The sequence below is a fragment of the Poromitra crassiceps genome (genome assembly GCF_964638095.1).
Source record: "Poromitra crassiceps genome assembly, chromosome: 10".
Lineage (NCBI taxonomy): Eukaryota > Metazoa > Chordata > Actinopteri > Beryciformes > Melamphaidae > Poromitra > Poromitra crassiceps.
Window position 1 is genome coordinate 50,160,159 of NC_139631.1, and position 17,411 is coordinate 50,177,569.

Consider the following 17,411-nt stretch of genomic DNA (forward strand, 5'->3'; position numbering starts at 1 on the left):
AACTGGGGTCCCTTCTGTGAATGTTGGTAAGGCAAAGGCCATCAGAAACACCATCTTGGCCAGCATGGACGGACAGACTACTGCTGAGTACACATTCAAGAAGAGGGATCAGGCAATCACCATGAGTACGAAATCCTCAGTGAAGATTGATGGTGAAGCAGTGCAGGTGGATCCTCACCTACTTTTCCAGCAACTCACTATTGCAGCAAAAGCTTCACAAGACCTGGCATCAGTGTTCAAGTATGAGCTGTGTAGTCATCCTCCAGCACTGTTTGACACTTCCCTGCTGCTTCGACAGCCACAGAAGCCAGCGCTAGCAGATGCCATCTGGGCGCTCCACACACCTGACCTTCAAGGAGTCACAGGCCATGTTCAGTATGTGCTGGATGGTGGAGCACTTATTCAGTGCATCCCATGGACACGTGGATCCACATACAAGGACATCTGCAAGCTGTACAGTGAGTATGTCACAAGTCAGCATGGAGATGCAGTTGTCATGTTTGACGGTTATCAGAGCACATCCACCAAAGACATGACACACCGCAGACGAGCAGGTGGGAGGACTGGACAAACCGTAACCATGGATGAGGATATGCCTGTTAGACAGAAAATCTGAGTTCCTTGCAAATAACACAAACAAGCAGCAGTTCATCAACATGCTGAGTGGTCACCTACAGAACTAGAACGACCGCAACGCGGACTTATGCCTCCGCCATTAGTTCATTCTTGAGTCCAAGTGGATGTTGGAGCCAAATTGGAAGAAATTGCATCAAGGCGTTTCTTTGCAGAATTGGATATTTGAGCCAAATGTGAAGAAATTTAGTCAAGGTGTTACTGAGATATGGCGTTACCGAGCTTGAAAATGGCATTTGTTAGGTCACTGTGACCTTGACCTTTGACCTTTGATAACCAAAATGGAATCAGTTCATCCTTGAGCCTAAGTGAATGTTTAAGGCGAATCTGATGAAATTCCGTCCAGGCGTTCCTCAGATATCGCGTTAACAAGCTTGAAAATGGCGTTTGAGAGGTCACAGTGACCTTGACCTTTGACCTTTGACCACCAAAATCTAATCCGATCATCCTTGAGCCTAATTGAATGTTTAAGGTGAATGTGATGAAATTCCGTCCAGGCGTTCCTCAGATATCGCGTTAACAAGCTTGAAAATGGCGTTGGAGAGGTCACAGTGACCTTGACCTTTGACCTTTGACCACCAAAATCTAATCAGATCATCCTTGAGCCTAAGTGAATGTTTAAGGCGAATCTGATGAAATTCCGTCCAGGCGTTCCTCAGATATCGCGTTAACAAGCTTGAAAATGGCGTTCGAGAGGTCACAGTGACCTTGACCTTTGACCTTTGACCACCAAAATCTAATCAGATCATCCTTGAGCCTAAGTGAATGTTTAAGGCGAATCTGATGAAATTCCGTCCAGGCGTTCCTCAGATATCGCGTTAACAAGCTTGAAAATGGTGTTCGAGAGGTCACAGTGACCTTGACCTTTGACCACCATAATCTAATCAGATCATCCTTGAGCCTAAGTGAATGTTTAAGGCGAATCTGATGAAATTCCGTCCAGGCGTTCCTCAGATATCGTGTTAACAAGCTTGAAAATGGCGTTCGAGAGGTCACAGTGACCTTGACCTTTGACCTTTGACCACCAAAATCTAATCAGATCATCCTTGAGCCTAAGTGAATGTTTAAGGCGAATCTGATGAAATTCCGTCCAGGCGTTCCTCAGATATCGCGTTAACAAGCTTGAAAATGGCGTTCGAGAGGTCACAGTGACCTTGACCTTTGACCACCAAAATCTAATCAGATCATCCTTGAGCCTAAGTGAATGTTTAAGGCGAATCTGATGAAATTCCGTCAAGGCGTTCCTCAGATATGGCGTTAACAAACATCCGTACGGACGGACATCCGTACGGACGGCCGTACGTACGTACGTACAGACGGACAACCCGGATCCATAATGCCTTCGGCCTGGCTTCGCCGGCGGAGGCATAAAAATAACTGTCAGACGTACCATGCCCCAAGTGATGCTGATCTCCTCATAGTGCAAAAAGCAGTGGAGTCTGAAGCCATAACAAACACTGCTCACTGGAGATGATACAGATCTGCTCCTCCATCTCATCTACCACAAGAACCTCAAGTCACATGACCTCTTCTTCAAACCTGAGCTAAAGAAGGGCATGAAGAAGCCACGTGTCTGGAACATCAAGGCTGTCAAGCAGCAGCTGGGTCCCAATCTGTGCACCCACATCCTTTTCATCCATCCAATAGCTGGGTGTGACACTACCTCCCGCCTGTATGGCATAGGGAAAGGAGCTCCACAAATTCACAACCAGCGGTGACTTCCGTGAGCAAGCTACAGTGTTTGACAGACAGTCAGCTTCCACAGCAGCAGGAGAGAATGCTTTGCTGTGCCTCTACAATGGGAAGCCTGGGGAGGGACTCAACACACTACGACACAAGCGATTTTGTGAGAAGGTGGCTCATAGCAGTATAGCACTCATGTAGAACCACAGAGTCTGCCACCACCAACATCAGCAGCAGTAGCAAAGTACCACAGTATTTGTGTGTACTACCAGGTGCAGCAGTGGAAGGGAACCGTGGATGAACTCCTGCCACAAGAATGGGGATGGAAAGAGAGTGATGGAGGGCCTGTCCCTGTCCAAACTGACTTACCACCAGCTCCACAGGAACTCCTACGGATCATCAGATGCACCTGCAAGACAGACTGCAGCAGCCTGAGGTGCACATGCAAGAAGCATGACATTGAGTGCTCTGTTGCATGTCGCAACTGCAAAGGACTAGCATGTGCAAATTCAAGTCAAGCTGCATGTGATGATGATGATGAATATGAGCCAGACAACTTACACTGATGATGACCAGCAATATTTGAGTTTTCCTTAAGAGTTAACATGTTGAGGTTTGTGTTCATCTGTGCCAACATGTATGTTAATTAGTGCCAATTCGGCAGTCATGGGTATTTTAAAAGTAATAGAAGTGCTATTTCAACTCTGCACTTTCTCGTGTCCCCAGCAGCACACATGCCAAGTTTGAAGTCAAACGGATGAAGGATTCTTGCGATAAACCGTTTTTTGTGTTGGAGTAGGTGGTGCTATGACTATCCACGTGTCCAGAATTTGGCAACACACTCTGCCAGGTTCCCAAAAGCGCACTCCCCAAGTTTGAAGTCGATTGGACAAACGGTTCTCAAAATAAACCGATTTTTGTGTTGCCAGTAGGTGGCGCTATGACTATGTGAGTGTCCGAATTTCACGAAATTCAGCAGTGAACTCCGTCGGGCCCCCCTTAGCACACTCCCCGAGTTTGGAGGTGATCTGGCCAACGGTTCTTGAGATATGTGAAGGACAGACAGGCATACGGTACATAATACAAACCAATTATGGCATCACTGATTTCAGTATTTTTAAATACTTTCCCCAACTGGGATTTCTTAGGACTTTTTTTTCTCTTACTTGGAACATGTTGAGGACACAAAATCCATTGAGTTTTTTTCTGTTGCAATTTGTGGGAGGTTGACCCACTTTTTTAGCTAAAATGCCTGTACTATGTCCAGTTATGTAACACATCAATACTGGTATTAATATTGACATTTGACAGCAAATGAATATGAAATATCAGTACGTCATGGCTGGAACTGTTGAAAATGTCAAGCACCAAGACCCCTCCCAGAATGTTGACAGTATTGCATCTTTCAAAAATATGCTGTGGGCAGAAATAGCTTAAAAATGAGTGTTTAATTACTCTTTAAGTTAAAAAAAAGATGTTTGCCTGGATATGAAAAAGAATCTCAGAACAAAAGCTGTAAATTGTACTAGGAACTCTAACCTGGTGCATCATTCAAAAATATTACATTAATGACCAGACTGGATTTATAAAAGGGAGGCACTCCTTTACAAACATTCGGAGGCTTCTCAGTATCATCCACACTTTGTCATCTCTTACTGAGCCAGAAATGGTTGTGTCTCTTGATGCTGAAAAAGACTTCGATAGGGTGGAGTGGGCTTATTTGTTTTCCTCTTTACGGCATTTTGGTTTTGGAACTAATTTAATTTCTTTGATAAAACTACTTTATTCTTCCCGTCAGGCGGCAGTCTGCACCAATACTGAACGCTCAGAATTTTTCTCGCTTGCCCGGGGGAGACACTAGGGGTGTCCGCTCTCACCGCTACTGTTCGCCATCGCCATTGAACCCCTATCGATTGCGCTGAAGACCGAAGAAGGTTTGAAAGGGATCCAGAGGTGGGGCACGGAGCACAGGGTCTCGTTGTATGCTGACAACCTCCTTTTATATGTATGTGATCCCTTAGCTAGTAGGGTATCCCACGTATCATGTCAGTCTTGAAATCCTTCAGTGCGATCTCGGGCTACAAACTAAACATTCAAAAAAGCGAGTGCCTCCCTATTAATCAACCGGCCCGACATAATTCCATCTACGTCAATACCTTTTAGATTATGCAATTCTAGTTTTAAATACCTCGGCATTCAAATCACACGATCCATCCGCACATTACAGGATAAGAATCTGACTAACCTTACAGCCTCAGTTAAAACAGATCTCCAAAGGTGGGATCGCCTGCCTCTTTCGCTGGCGGGTCGAGTCCAAACAGTTAAAATGAACATACTTCCTAGATATTTATATATTTTTCAGTGCCTGCCTATTTTTCTTCCTAAATCCTTTTTCATTACCATCGATGGTATTTTCTCTTCTTTCATCTGGGCGGGTAAGCACGCAAGAGCTGGCAAGTTGTTACTACAGGGGAACAGGTCCCATGGCGGACTGGGCTTACCAAACCTCATGGGCTACTACTGGGCGGCCAACGTGTATAAGATCATGCTCTGGTTCACCTCCCCCCAAAGTAGTTGGTGTCAGATTGAGGCCATGTCATGCCCTTCTGCATCGCTTCAGGCTCTTGCGTGTAGCACCTTACCCGTATCTTTCTCACAATTCACTTCTAATCCCATCGTGATAAGCTATCTCAAGATCTGGGCACAGGTCAGGCGTCATTTTGGTTGGTCTTCTTTACCTCAGGCGACTCCGGTTTGCAACAACCACCTATTTCTGCCTGCTAAGTCAGACCCTTACTATTCACTTTTAGAGGGAAGAGGTCTCCGCTGCCTGGGAGACTTGTATATAGACAGCGTGTTTGCCAGCTTCGACCAACTTCATACTGTTTTTAACCTACCCCATTCAGATTTTCTTCGATACTTTCAGCTACGAACTTTGGTAGAACCCACTCCCCTCTGTTTCCTCAAATCCCGTCTCCCAGTGGAATAGATCTACTGCTTAAGGCAGACGCCTTATCCAGGGGCCATGTCTCCTATTTCTATGATCTCCTCTCTCCAGTGAATGTGGTGGCCATCAATAAAAGCAGAGAGAGCTGGGAAAGAGAACTGCAGACCTCCTTCTCAGACAACTTCTGGGAGGAAGCTTTGCGAGCCGTCAACTCTTCTTCTAGTTCTGCCAGACTTAGCCTGATACAGTTTAAAGTAGTACACAGACTCCACTATAGTAAGGCCAAACTGGCTAAACTCTACCCAGATAAAGTGGTTGATGAATGTGATAGATGCTCACAAGCACCTTGTAACTTGACTCATATGTTTTGGACCTGTCCCAAACTATCTGGTTTCTGGCACTCCTTTTTTGATATGTGTTCGGACATTCTGAAGGTGAGAATCTGTCCATCCCCTCATATTGCAATCTTTGGTAGACCACCGGACGAGCTCGATATGTCGGTCACCCAATCCAATGTTATCGCTTTTGCCTCGTTAATTGCCCGGAGGAAAATTATTTTTCTTTGGAAATCCTCTCAGCCACCTTCATTTAAAGCTTGGCTTGAAGACATTTTATTTTTGCTTAAATTGGAAAAATTTTAATTCACCCTGCGGGGCTCCTCTGACAAATTTTACTCACACTGGAGACCGCTGATCGAATATGTAAATAGCCTTCCCCCAGACGACGTGGCTCCATAGAACAAGGGCCTGGGCCCTCCCAGGGATGGACAAGTACCTCGCTGCCTGCCCACCACACTCACAGCCGCGCGGTATCCTTCTAAACTCATGAGACCTAAATAGGCCAATACGACCCAGATGCTTGCAAGTATGAACCCCGATAACTTGAGTTATTTATGTTTTCACTGTTATACTACCTCCTACTGTATGTACGTGTGTATATGCGTATATATATGTATATGTTTATGTATGTATATTATTATTCTTTTATTTTATTTTATGTATTTTTGTTTCTGTTGGAATGGGACTGGGTTGTGGGGAGGCAAATGAGGGTAGATGTGTTGGTTGGGATGTTTCAATGTAAAAAAAGAAAAGAAAATTACACTTGTTATTGTATTGTAATGCCAATGCTCCCTGCTCAAAAATAAATATTATAAAAAATAAAATAAAAATATTACATTAATAATTCACCCCAAAGCAGTTACAAAATACAAATATACTTTATTTTTTATTTTTGCCATGACCATTTGGCCCACAATCAAACTACAGCCCTGAACAACACAATACTGTGCTATGTGCTGCAAGTTGTGCAGACTCTCCAGTCAGCATCAGTGTGACAAGCAGAGTGACTGACACCACCAGTGCTTTCTTTAGTAAGGTTATTTTTAGGGCACGTGGAGAGTTGGCTGGTAATTCCAATGAATCGTTCAGTCTATTTTGTTTCAGTCCGGAGATAGCAGGAGATCTGGCTCACAACACTTCACACACAGACCCGGTCGGCTGACCTTGCAAATCGCTTTGCTTTTGTCAAGCTCGTTTTTGTCTTTGAATCCGAAATTGTTCCAGACATACTGTATCTGCCTTTAGTTTTGCCGGCGTCCGCCATGTTGAATGTTTTGACTTCACCGAAAGATCGCTTTGCGCATGCAGGAAGAACAAGAGGCTGGTGGTGCGTTCACAGCTCCCCCAAAAAAATCGATCTCTGGACATATGAATCGATATCAAAGGATTAAAATAAAAATAGATAAAAAAATCTGAGAATTGATTTTTTTAACCCAGCCCTAATCATGACAAAGTATGTAAAGGCAACTAATAGACCAGCTAGAACAGTCTGGTAAATTCAGAAAATGGCATCACTTTACTGTAATGCAGCCTCTAAACCCAGGGAAATATTCATGTATAAGCATTATTTGAGTAGGCTATGTAGAAAAGCGGTATATAAGTCCCTCAAAGATGCAAGATGGCTGCCATTCCCCGGGGTCTAATGTACACATGTGCGTATGTGTTATAAGCACATTTGTACATTTGACCCGGGGGAATGGCAGCCATCTTGGATTTGAGGCCAAATCTGCCTTCCCTCCACATCTGACAATAGAACCTATTACCCAGGGGGCAAAACCCCCCTTTTTTGGAGTGCTGCATTTGCCCTGCCATAAAAGGTTGGCCACCAGAAATAATATCTATGACCCAGTAGGATCACAATCTATATGGACAACCCGGTCAACATGCTGCTGGAAATCCAATATGGCCACCTCAATATTGGCCCCTATCAGAAAATAGCTTTGGCGATAACTTTTGAACCAGATGAGCTAGAAATGCAAACTTGGTGTCTATTTCATGGTTTCAGAGCATGAGAAACTCAATGGAATACTTATCTTTATGATTGGCTGTGTCTGGACCCCTAATTTGCATGTTTATTTAAATTGCATTTTAATGATAGGAAGCATGATGTGGCCTCCTTCCGTTTCTGTGGCATCAAAAAAGGTACTAGGCCTGTAGCTATGTCTATAAATGTCCACTTGCAGATATTGTGAATATGTATGTATGTATGTAGGCCTATGTATGTATGTAGGCCTATGTATGTATGTATGTATATATATATATATATATATATATATATATATATATATATATATATATATATATATATATATATAACAGTGGCATACTCAGACCGGTTTGTTTGTTCCGACACTGGCCCTACAAATATAATAGGCCATAGCCTATAACTCCCAGGCCTGCCATGATTTCGGCAATTCAACCGATATTCCCTTCCACAGTGTCTCCCCCCCCCCCCCTCCTTTTAATGAACCTCTTTAGATCACTTAATGTTGTTGACAATATGTCTTTTTCTATATTTCTATTTTTCTACTTGTATAAATTATGGATGTTTGTTGTAGATTGTTGAGCACTGTTTATCTTATTATTCAAGTGTATTCACAGTTTTTTCCCCCCTGATTGAGCACCCATTTGTAATGTCCTCTGTATTCATTGGATGATTGGTTGATGGAGGCACTCCTCACATGTATATATAGAGGGAGATATGTGCCGCCCATCATAACACTTGATGAAGGTCTAACCGACCAAAACGTTTGTTCATCCAAAAATAAAAATATTTCTCCAGAGAAGGGAAACGGTGTGCGGGATTTTTCTGTTCTACATTAGACTCGGGGAAATGGTGGGCATCTTGGATTTGAGGTCAAATCCGCCTTCCCTTGGCATCTGACAATAAAGCGTATGGTATTCACTCACTGTGAGAAATTCTGTGCTTTTTTAAAGAAGTGCACAATTGTTGTAAGCACATTTGTACATTAGACCTGGGAAAATGGCGTCCATCTTGGAATTTTGGTCAAATCTGACTTCCCTCCCAATCTGAGAATAAACCTTATGGTACTCCCTAACTATGTGTGAAATTTCACGTTTCTTTTAAAAAGTGCACAATTATTGTGCTTATCCCCTCTACTAGTAGTAGAAATCGAGATGGATGCAACTGAAGGGGCCACCAGAAGGCCTGGAGAGCTCCACGCACGCACATGCATGCATACACACCTGCAGCTGTTTGATGGTGTCTCCTCCTCGGCCAATCACGAGGCCGACCTTACTGGCCGGGATTAGCATCTCCTGCACACTGGCCCCGCCCTCCCCATCGCCATGGAAACCTGGACCATTCCTACAGCGATCGATGATCTGCACCAGCATCCTCTTAGCCTGCCTACAGACACATACACACACAAACACACACAAAGACACGCATGCACACATACAGACAGAATTGTAAACAGGAACTAGTGGAGGTGAGGTAAAAAAAGGAAGTGAAGGTGAGGTAAACAGGAAGTGGAAGAGGTAAACAGGAAGTGGAGGAGGTAAATAGGAAGGGGGCTGGGGTAATCCATAAGTGGAGGGGTAAACAGGAAGTGGAGGAGGTAAACAGGAAGTAGAAACTCACTCGATGCTCTCTGGAGTTCCAGTCAGGGAACATGGCCTCTCCATCAGACCTCCACTGTCTACACACACACACACACACACACACACACACACACACACACACACACTTTAGCTACAGGGCCTGACATTCATTTTGCAGACTAGGGGGGAATTCCCCCCTTACTTTGGGAGCAAGACACTTCCCTATGTTTAACTATGCGTCTTACGCTGTCCTTCACCAGAGGTGGTGGCACCGTGACAGTACACAAATTCCACGTAAACGTACAAATACTCAACTAAAGAGAGACTCAGGTCCCCTAGGATGGATCCGTTGCAGTGGTTTGAAGCCAGATTTAGAGGAATATCTAATGTTAAATTAACATTAGGATTAGATGGTTGTGATGTCACAACCATCAATATTGGCTCCTTTTCTCACTCACTCCCATGTCACCCACCACCTGCTCTCCCTGCAGGGCTTGAAATTTACTTTTTTTAAATCCCCAGCCAATATGGCTGCTAGATTTTAAAGTTACCAACCAATTAGAATTTCCACTAGCCAAAATATTTTTTCTTGAAATAAACAAGAATATGAGTGCCACTGGGTTAATTTAAGCATAAGTAGCAGTAAAAAATAAGTTATAGCATAGTAAATATATAAATTACAGTATTTCACTGATATTCATAAATTGTGTTGATTTCAAATTGTGTAAAGATAATAGATTTTATTTATTTATTTATTTTTTACATGTAAATTTGGTGGGGAGCACTTCAAGTGTGGTTACCCTGTGTTAATCCGGGCCTGTCTGTATGTAACCTTATTTTTTATAAGTAATTATGAGAGGGGTGCCTTTTTTCACTAATGCACCTGGCCCCCAAATGTCTGTGCACGCCACTGCATCTCAGCCCTGGCGCAAACACACACAGTTCTGCTCTGCTTCACCCTCATCTCTTCTCTTAGGGGCCCTTTACACGAGGACAGTTTCTGAAAGAAACGACACAATAGCGTTTCCTTCACACCTTCTCCCTGTTTACATGAGCGCTGTTGAATTTTTAAAACGCCGTAATGTACATGCCAGGTCGCTAGGTGGCAGTGTGATCACCTTATTCTTTGCCCATACAAGGACGCTTACTGCATGACGTAATTTCGCTTTAAACGCGGAAGTAGAGTACACTTTCCGCAGTCATTTAGACTTGCCAAAAAGCTTTTTTCAAGCTAAAAAAAAAAACCAAACTGTTAAAGTTTTAATATTTGTCGGGTGATAATGTAACATATATGTGACCAGTTTATCAGAGTAACGCCTATTGGAAATCTTTAACGAGCAGCGAGGACCGGGAGCGCTGGCTGTGATCTGTCAAACCCTACTGCTACTGGCAGTGAGAAAACACTGTCGACGTGCTTTTGTAACTAACGTTAAATGCCGACCGGGTACAGCCATCGGCTCCTCGCAGCAGTAACGTTATGAACATGTAACTGAAGTTGGCCGCAGTGTAGCTTAATTCTGAGTGTTGCCAAACTTCATTCATACTGACATTGTATTTGGTTACCAACTCGCGCACGGCTATGGCGTAATCGTGTGTGTCGCGTGTGCAGGCACGTCAGAGTTTCTTAAATGTGCCGTTCTAAAGCGATTACATGGAGCGCTCAGCCCCGCTCAGCGGGAAGCGTCTCAAACAATTTCACTCTAGAGGGTGGTTTTAAAATGTGTCGTTTCCTAAGCGCGAATTCGCCGTCGCCGTCTTAACGGGAGGCACTAACGATACAATAATTCCCCGTTTCCATAGGAAACCGTCCTCGTGTAAAGTGCCCCTTATTCTCTTCTCTCTTTCCGTCTCAAACATCACGGATCTATCTGTTCTTCACAATTAAAATCCTCCTGTTATTTTGTCAATGAAACAGTAAGAGAATCTGATGAAGGTCTCACGACAACGTTATAAGAGAATCTGATGAAGGTCTCACGACAACGTTATTCTTATTAAACTTTTGATTGCATGTGGAGACAGTGTGCGGGAGTTTATTCTGGTACTGTGTCAATGAAACAGTAAAATAGATATCAAGCAGAAACGAAACTTAAAGGTCCCATTCCGTGCAAGACATGTGACCGATTACATGCATCATGATTTGCTGAAATAGACGTGGCGGAGGTGAAATGCATTGTGGGTTTTGTAGTTTTTTATTTTTATTGTTGCCTCGACCGTGTGGACAGTTTTTCAAAGCTCGAACTACCGTAAATTCCGGACTATAAGACGCACCGGTGTATAAGCCGCGGGACCAAAATTGACTATTTTTTTCTTCTATAAGCCGCACCGGTCTATAAGCCGCGGGTGTTTTGATGTTTAATTACCATATGAAAGGGTTCGTGCACAGAGAGGAATGTCGGGAAAGCGATGGCTGTTTGGGGAAGCTCCCATTTATTAACATTTCAACAAAACAAAACAAAAGTCAGGTCACTAATCCCCAGACAAAATCACACAACAATAGGCTATATGTGCAGCAAACCTGTAACCAGAGAAGTCAAGTCACTAATGCTCGTCTTCCTCTTCTTCCTGCGTACTGAAACCACCAAAGTCCTCATCTTCAGTGTCGGAAACGAACAGGTTCAGGGTGGCTTCGTCAACCACTCTCCTCTCTCCTTCATTGTCACTCAAAACCAACGAACTCCTCTTCATCTATAGCTGTGTTTCCATTACAGTTTTTCGCAAAAGAATTGCGATATTTCTACAACTTCGACAATGTACAATTGCGACTTGTAGGCGTTTCCATTGAAGTTGCGTTTGAGTGATTCCCCGTTGCAGCAGCTGCCACAGTGATTACGCACGGGGATCTGCCCCATATCCCGTCCCCTGCATGCTCAAATCCAACCAATGGTCAATGGAAATCCCAACATGAAGTTACAATGCATATAAACGAGCCTGATTATCAATTCAAAAGAAAATGAGTCGCAAAATGTTGCTGGCTGCGTGAATGCAGTCAGCGCGACAGGCAGAGGAAAAAAGGTAGCCTAATAGCCTACAACTGGTCCGATTTAGAGATGGAGGGGGGAAAAGGCTGATTTGGTTCTATAATTGCACCTGAAACGTGTGCAATGTATTAGCCTACTCACAGTCACTGTATTCACTTCAGACAGCACCACCGCACCAGTGTGTGCTTTTCATCCTCTCATCTCGCCGCTGTGCCAAATGCGCGCACACAGGCAGCCTGCTGTCACCATGGACCGATTTCTGCCATTAAACATTATCTAATTTGCCCGGCTACGCTTTTGCACAACACTCGTCTTTCTGCTAGGTAGCGTTGCTTCAAAGTTTTCCACTTGCTGCGGAGGTTTTGACACGGCTATCGAACCTTACTTACCAAACTTATTTTCTGCTCCTTTTCCAAGGGATAATATGGGTCACATGACGTGCAAATGCGAAAAATGTGTTTCCATTACACTTTTGCGATAAACTGCTATATCGACACGTCTGAAAAACCACCTCATGATCATCTACTGCTCGTTCTCATGCTGTCGAGAACGAGCAAAGCTTTTTTTTGGTGAAAGAATCCTCCAGGGCGCTTCTTGTTAACAGTCCGAGTGAGTGGCAGGTCGAACGTCAAAGGCACTTCATCCATATTTATGATCTGCTCCGGTTCGATGGAATATTCCTTGATCTTCCTTTGTGTGAATTCGCCGAAGTTTGTGATTTTCTCCTGGTAGTCGGGGGAGGGAGTTGATGGGCTTGTGGCCGTTTGCTTACCGTAATTACCATATGTAAGTGGTCACGCACAGAGGGGATTGTCGGGAAAGAGATGGCTGTTTGAGGAAGCTCCCATTTACCGTATTACCGTAACATTTCAACAAAACAACATAACACAACACCACCGTTGTTTATTTTTACAGTGCACACAGTGTCCGCGGTGTGGTGAAAAGAGGGCAAGAGAGGAAATTAAAACAGAAGTGGATTTATAGTTAGAAAGAGTGCTAAAAAAGAGAGATTTTTTTTTTTTTTTTTTTTTTTTTTCTGAAAAAATCCATAGATAAGACGCACCGTTATATAAGCCGCAGGGGCCAAAAAACGGGAAAAAAGCCGCGGCTTATAGTCCGGAATTTACGGTACACAGAAAATCAAGGAAGCGCCGGTCCAGCAATACTTCCCATTAAACTTTAGGATGAAATCAATGCTGCTGACCTAATTTCAGATTTATTTATCTCATGTTCCAATCTGCAATAGCCTCAAGGTTTTACTGCACGTTCTTCTGCTGCACGGTGGCAATTCTGCATGGCCGCGTCTCAGACAGTAAGCTAAGTGAATGCTAACGCTGATGAACTGAACGGAGTATAACTTACTTTGAGGACGAAGACATCAATGAATAAGAAGATTCCACACCCAGATTATGATGTGACTGTTGACACGCTAGCCAAGGCTCATTGGGTGAGTGACATTTGGCGAATTTGCCGTATTTCAAGACTACTGCAAAACGGAGGTCGCTAACGTTACTTTTTTAACGTTAACGTTAGGCTGCAGTAATTTCCTCAGTTTCTGTAGTAGCTATCAACATGAAATAAAAAGCATTTGAGAGCTTAAACCCGTGGCTTTTTATTTGGAAGGGTTACATTTGCCGTAATCTTGATTAACATTTCTTAAAATGCGTTAGAATCTTTATTTTTATTTTTGGGGGTTAAAAAAAAAAAAATTACGTTAGGGCAAATATAATACGAAAAGCCAAAGGGTTAAGCTCTCAAATGCTTTTTATTTTATGTTTATATGTGCTATAGAGCCTGAGATATGAAGGTTTTAGTGAACGCCGACCGCTCTGGCAACTTCTCCGAAAAAGGCCGGTTTACAGGGGCTGTTTACAAACGTGCAGTAGGTTTAGAGGGCCACTCTAGAGAACGCGCGCCGGTATCAATGGGTTAAGAGAGAGTGTAATAAATAATAAATACAAATAAATAAATAATAATGCTAATAATGCTACATGATCAAAAGAAGGCTTCAATGGACGTCGTGATCGGTTATATCGGATCGGCAGATACTGATTCCAGCGATCGGTGACCGGCCCGAAAAATCCTGATCGGAGCAAGGACACTTCGACATGCAGACTAGAGGAGGCGGGAATCGAACCACCGACCTCTTTTATCCAAAGTGATTAATGGACGACCCGCTCTGTCACATCTGCCTCAAAAACACCTGGCCGCTGCTTGGACAAGGGAGTCTGAAGCACTGGGGAGCATGGCTGCATGTGAGATCAGGTTAAAGAGTCAAGACGCTAATATCAGCCAGCATTCACTAACGTTACACATCAAATGGCATCAAAATAAAACAAGTCCGCCTTCTGCTTGACTGCAGGGAACTCCGTGCATTGCGATGCCATACCACACTCACTGTAAAGGCTGAGCAGCCCGTCACTGCATAAACAACATTCTCTCTTTTAGAAGAATGAGTGGAGCCAAAGTCACCCGCTCTTCAGGCATATGCAGCATACGAACCAAGGGATTTCATTCATTTTCCACTACATTTCGTAAAATGCTTGTAAAAAAAAATGTACTTGGTCAAACCAAGCAATTCAGCTATATTTAGAATCAGAGACCACCAGGGCTCCAGACTAACTTTTTTACAGTGGGTGCACCGGTACGCCTTACTTTTGCACCCAAATTTTTCACTACGCCTTTTGGCAGCACAATAATACATTTTAAACATTACCTTCTTTGTCATTTTGGTCATTTCTTAACACATTGAGTGCCACAGCGCTTCAGTAAAATTGTCTGCAGCCTGTGCCAGATTCACTTCCATTCAGTTGAAAACAGCTATAGAATTTTTTCTATTATGGCTATATTGACGGGGCTGGACTTTAATGAAACATTGAACACTCCTGCTTCTTCCAAAGAAGAAATTTTGTTTCTAGACAGTTCCATTATGAAATGACAGCCTCTGAAAAAGTGCACTTTCAAGGGTTTTCTGTCGTTTTTTTTTACTTTCCAAGATATAGTCACTTTTATGAATACCTTTTGCACTCTAATTTCGAGCACATTCACTGACTCTGGCTGGTGTTTTCTGATGTGGTGGCGTGGTGTGGTTTCTGTGCAGCCTGCGTGCCCCCCCCCCCCCTCTCCACCTCTGAGCTGCGGGCTCCTCCCACACGCACAGAGTTTGTTTTCTCGACTCCGTTTTTGCCCCGGACGGATCCCAGCGCGCATCAAGGAAATGATGCGCGCTGGCAAACGCGACTGAACGAAAAGGCTTGGCCGTTCGGCTTCGGATGCTGGCTTTCTGGCAGGAAATCGTGTGGAGATAGATAGAAGCATAAGAGCTCAGTTGTGAGCGCGGATGCAGCCGAGCCCACTCTCCGCTGCAGACAGAGCAATATATACGGCTCTGGCTGAAGCATGCATCGGTTTCCTCTTTGATCACGTCTTTCCCTGCTTTCTCCTGCACAAAGTAAAGGATCTGAGGTGGGTGGCGCAGCTTCCGTGACGATGTTTAAGGTGGCGCCGTGTGATCCCTTGAAGGGATTCATGCTCACTGGCTGGGTACGACCTTAAACAGCAGAATTATGGAATAATATGAATTATGATTTTAGGACGTCCACAGACGTCCTTGGCACTCCTCGTTACTTTTTTTTAGGACGTGCACAGACGTCCTTGGCACTCAATGTGTTAAAGTGATACGCTCAAAGATTTTCATGTAAATAAATGTCTGTTAAGTCACTTTCTATCACCAACTGAGTTAGCACAATGGGCATTGAGCCTATGGCCCATTGATGGAAGCCTTTGCATTTTAAGTATTGAAGCATGTGGTGTGATTATCACATCACATTATGCTCCTAAATTGAAAAAGTTAGGAGCACATAAAGAATTTTAAGGACACAATGATTAATCTCTGATAGATTACAATTTAGTGTACCGGTAATTCAATTCAAGTACCGTATTCTCATGATGCACCATTACTTTCTTACCAGAATGACTCAATGCAGCTAGGGGCGGGCGATATGACGATCTTAGATCGTTCACGATCAGAATGGCTCCACGATCTGCCTTTCCAGACAGATTGTTAGAATCGCGCTACATGCAGTGCACATTCTATCAGTTGCATTTCTATGTCTGAAAGATTCTTCCCAAGTTTTCCTCCCCTCCCCCTTTTCACTTTGCAAAGTGCAGCAGCATGGACGACAACACGGAGGGGCAGTTAGTTTGAGAGACACACACACACACACACACACACACACACACACACACACACACACACACACACACACACACACACACTTAACTAGGGCTTGCCTTGACACGGACGTCCCGTCATCGCGGGGATGTTAAAAATAGCGTCAGGGACGATGACAATTAATTTGGGGACGGAGCCGGACGATAGCCTAAACACACGCTCTGCTGGTTATGTGAACAGCATTAAGAATGACATGCCACACACACACGCACACTAAACAGACATGTGGGCACTGGCAGAGAGACAAACGGGCAGATAGAGCGGAACTCATCGCGCAAAAAGTGTCAGAATCTCGGCTGCTCTTTGTGATAGTTTGAGTTTCATTTGCTTCAGTCATCCTGCTGCCTCATATTCTCAGGAGAGCGCGTTTCTGGTCCACCTTCACTTTCCTTCCCCCCTGCCTCTCTCTCACTGCTCAACGCTGTGTGTGTGTGTGTGTGTGTGTGTGTGTGTGTGTGTGTGTGCTGAGCCGCATGTCTGCTCTGTCCCCACGCTCTCTCTCTGTCTGTCAGTCTCTCTCTCCATTAAATTAGCAAATTGACAAATGACAATCACGCAACTCAATCGCAGATAGCCAATATATTCGTCCCATCGCCCAACCCTACTGTAAAAATAACAGTGAACCAAGAGATAGAGTGTTTGCATGCTTATGAACATTACTTTTTAGCATATGAATTATTGGAAACTCAGCGTAAATGAACGACATGAAAATATTTATCAAACTAATTGCATTTTAAATTTCCATGACTTGTCTAGGTTTCTCATGGCCATACGAACACTGAAATTAGTTTGGTTGTACTTGTACTTTTCAGTAACTTGCAAAATAGTCTTAACTCATTGAGTGCCAGCCACTTTTGGAAAACGGATGCTCCCAGTGCCAGCCCTTTCAGAGCGTTTTCAGTGATAACTCAAGACCCACAGAATATTGTGTGATATTACTATGTAAACACCGAACACGCCCAAAGAACGATGAGACTCTCTTGTATCATCAGCAAAAAAAAGTTTATTGATATCATTTTCCGTTCTTTAGTTAT

The 17,411-nt window shown here is 43.7% G+C and overlaps 1 protein-coding gene across 4 annotated transcripts in view; it reads right to left on the minus strand.

Annotated features, from left to right (window-relative positions):
* The window catches only part of LOC310783885 (far upstream element-binding protein 3-like), a 208,407-nt gene that overhangs the window by 101,185 nt on the left and 89,811 nt on the right, over positions 1-17,411 (minus strand). For all 4 annotated transcript variants that reach the window (XM_083644796.1, XM_083644797.1, XM_083644794.1 and 1 more), the window contains exons 6-7: positions 9,206-9,263; positions 8,809-8,971 (exon numbers count right to left, since the gene is read on the minus strand). In XM_083644796.1, coding sequence (XP_083500922.1) covers positions 8,809-8,971; positions 9,206-9,263 — 221 coding nt within the window. The remainder of the gene's footprint in view (positions 1-8,808; positions 8,972-9,205; positions 9,264-17,411) is intronic.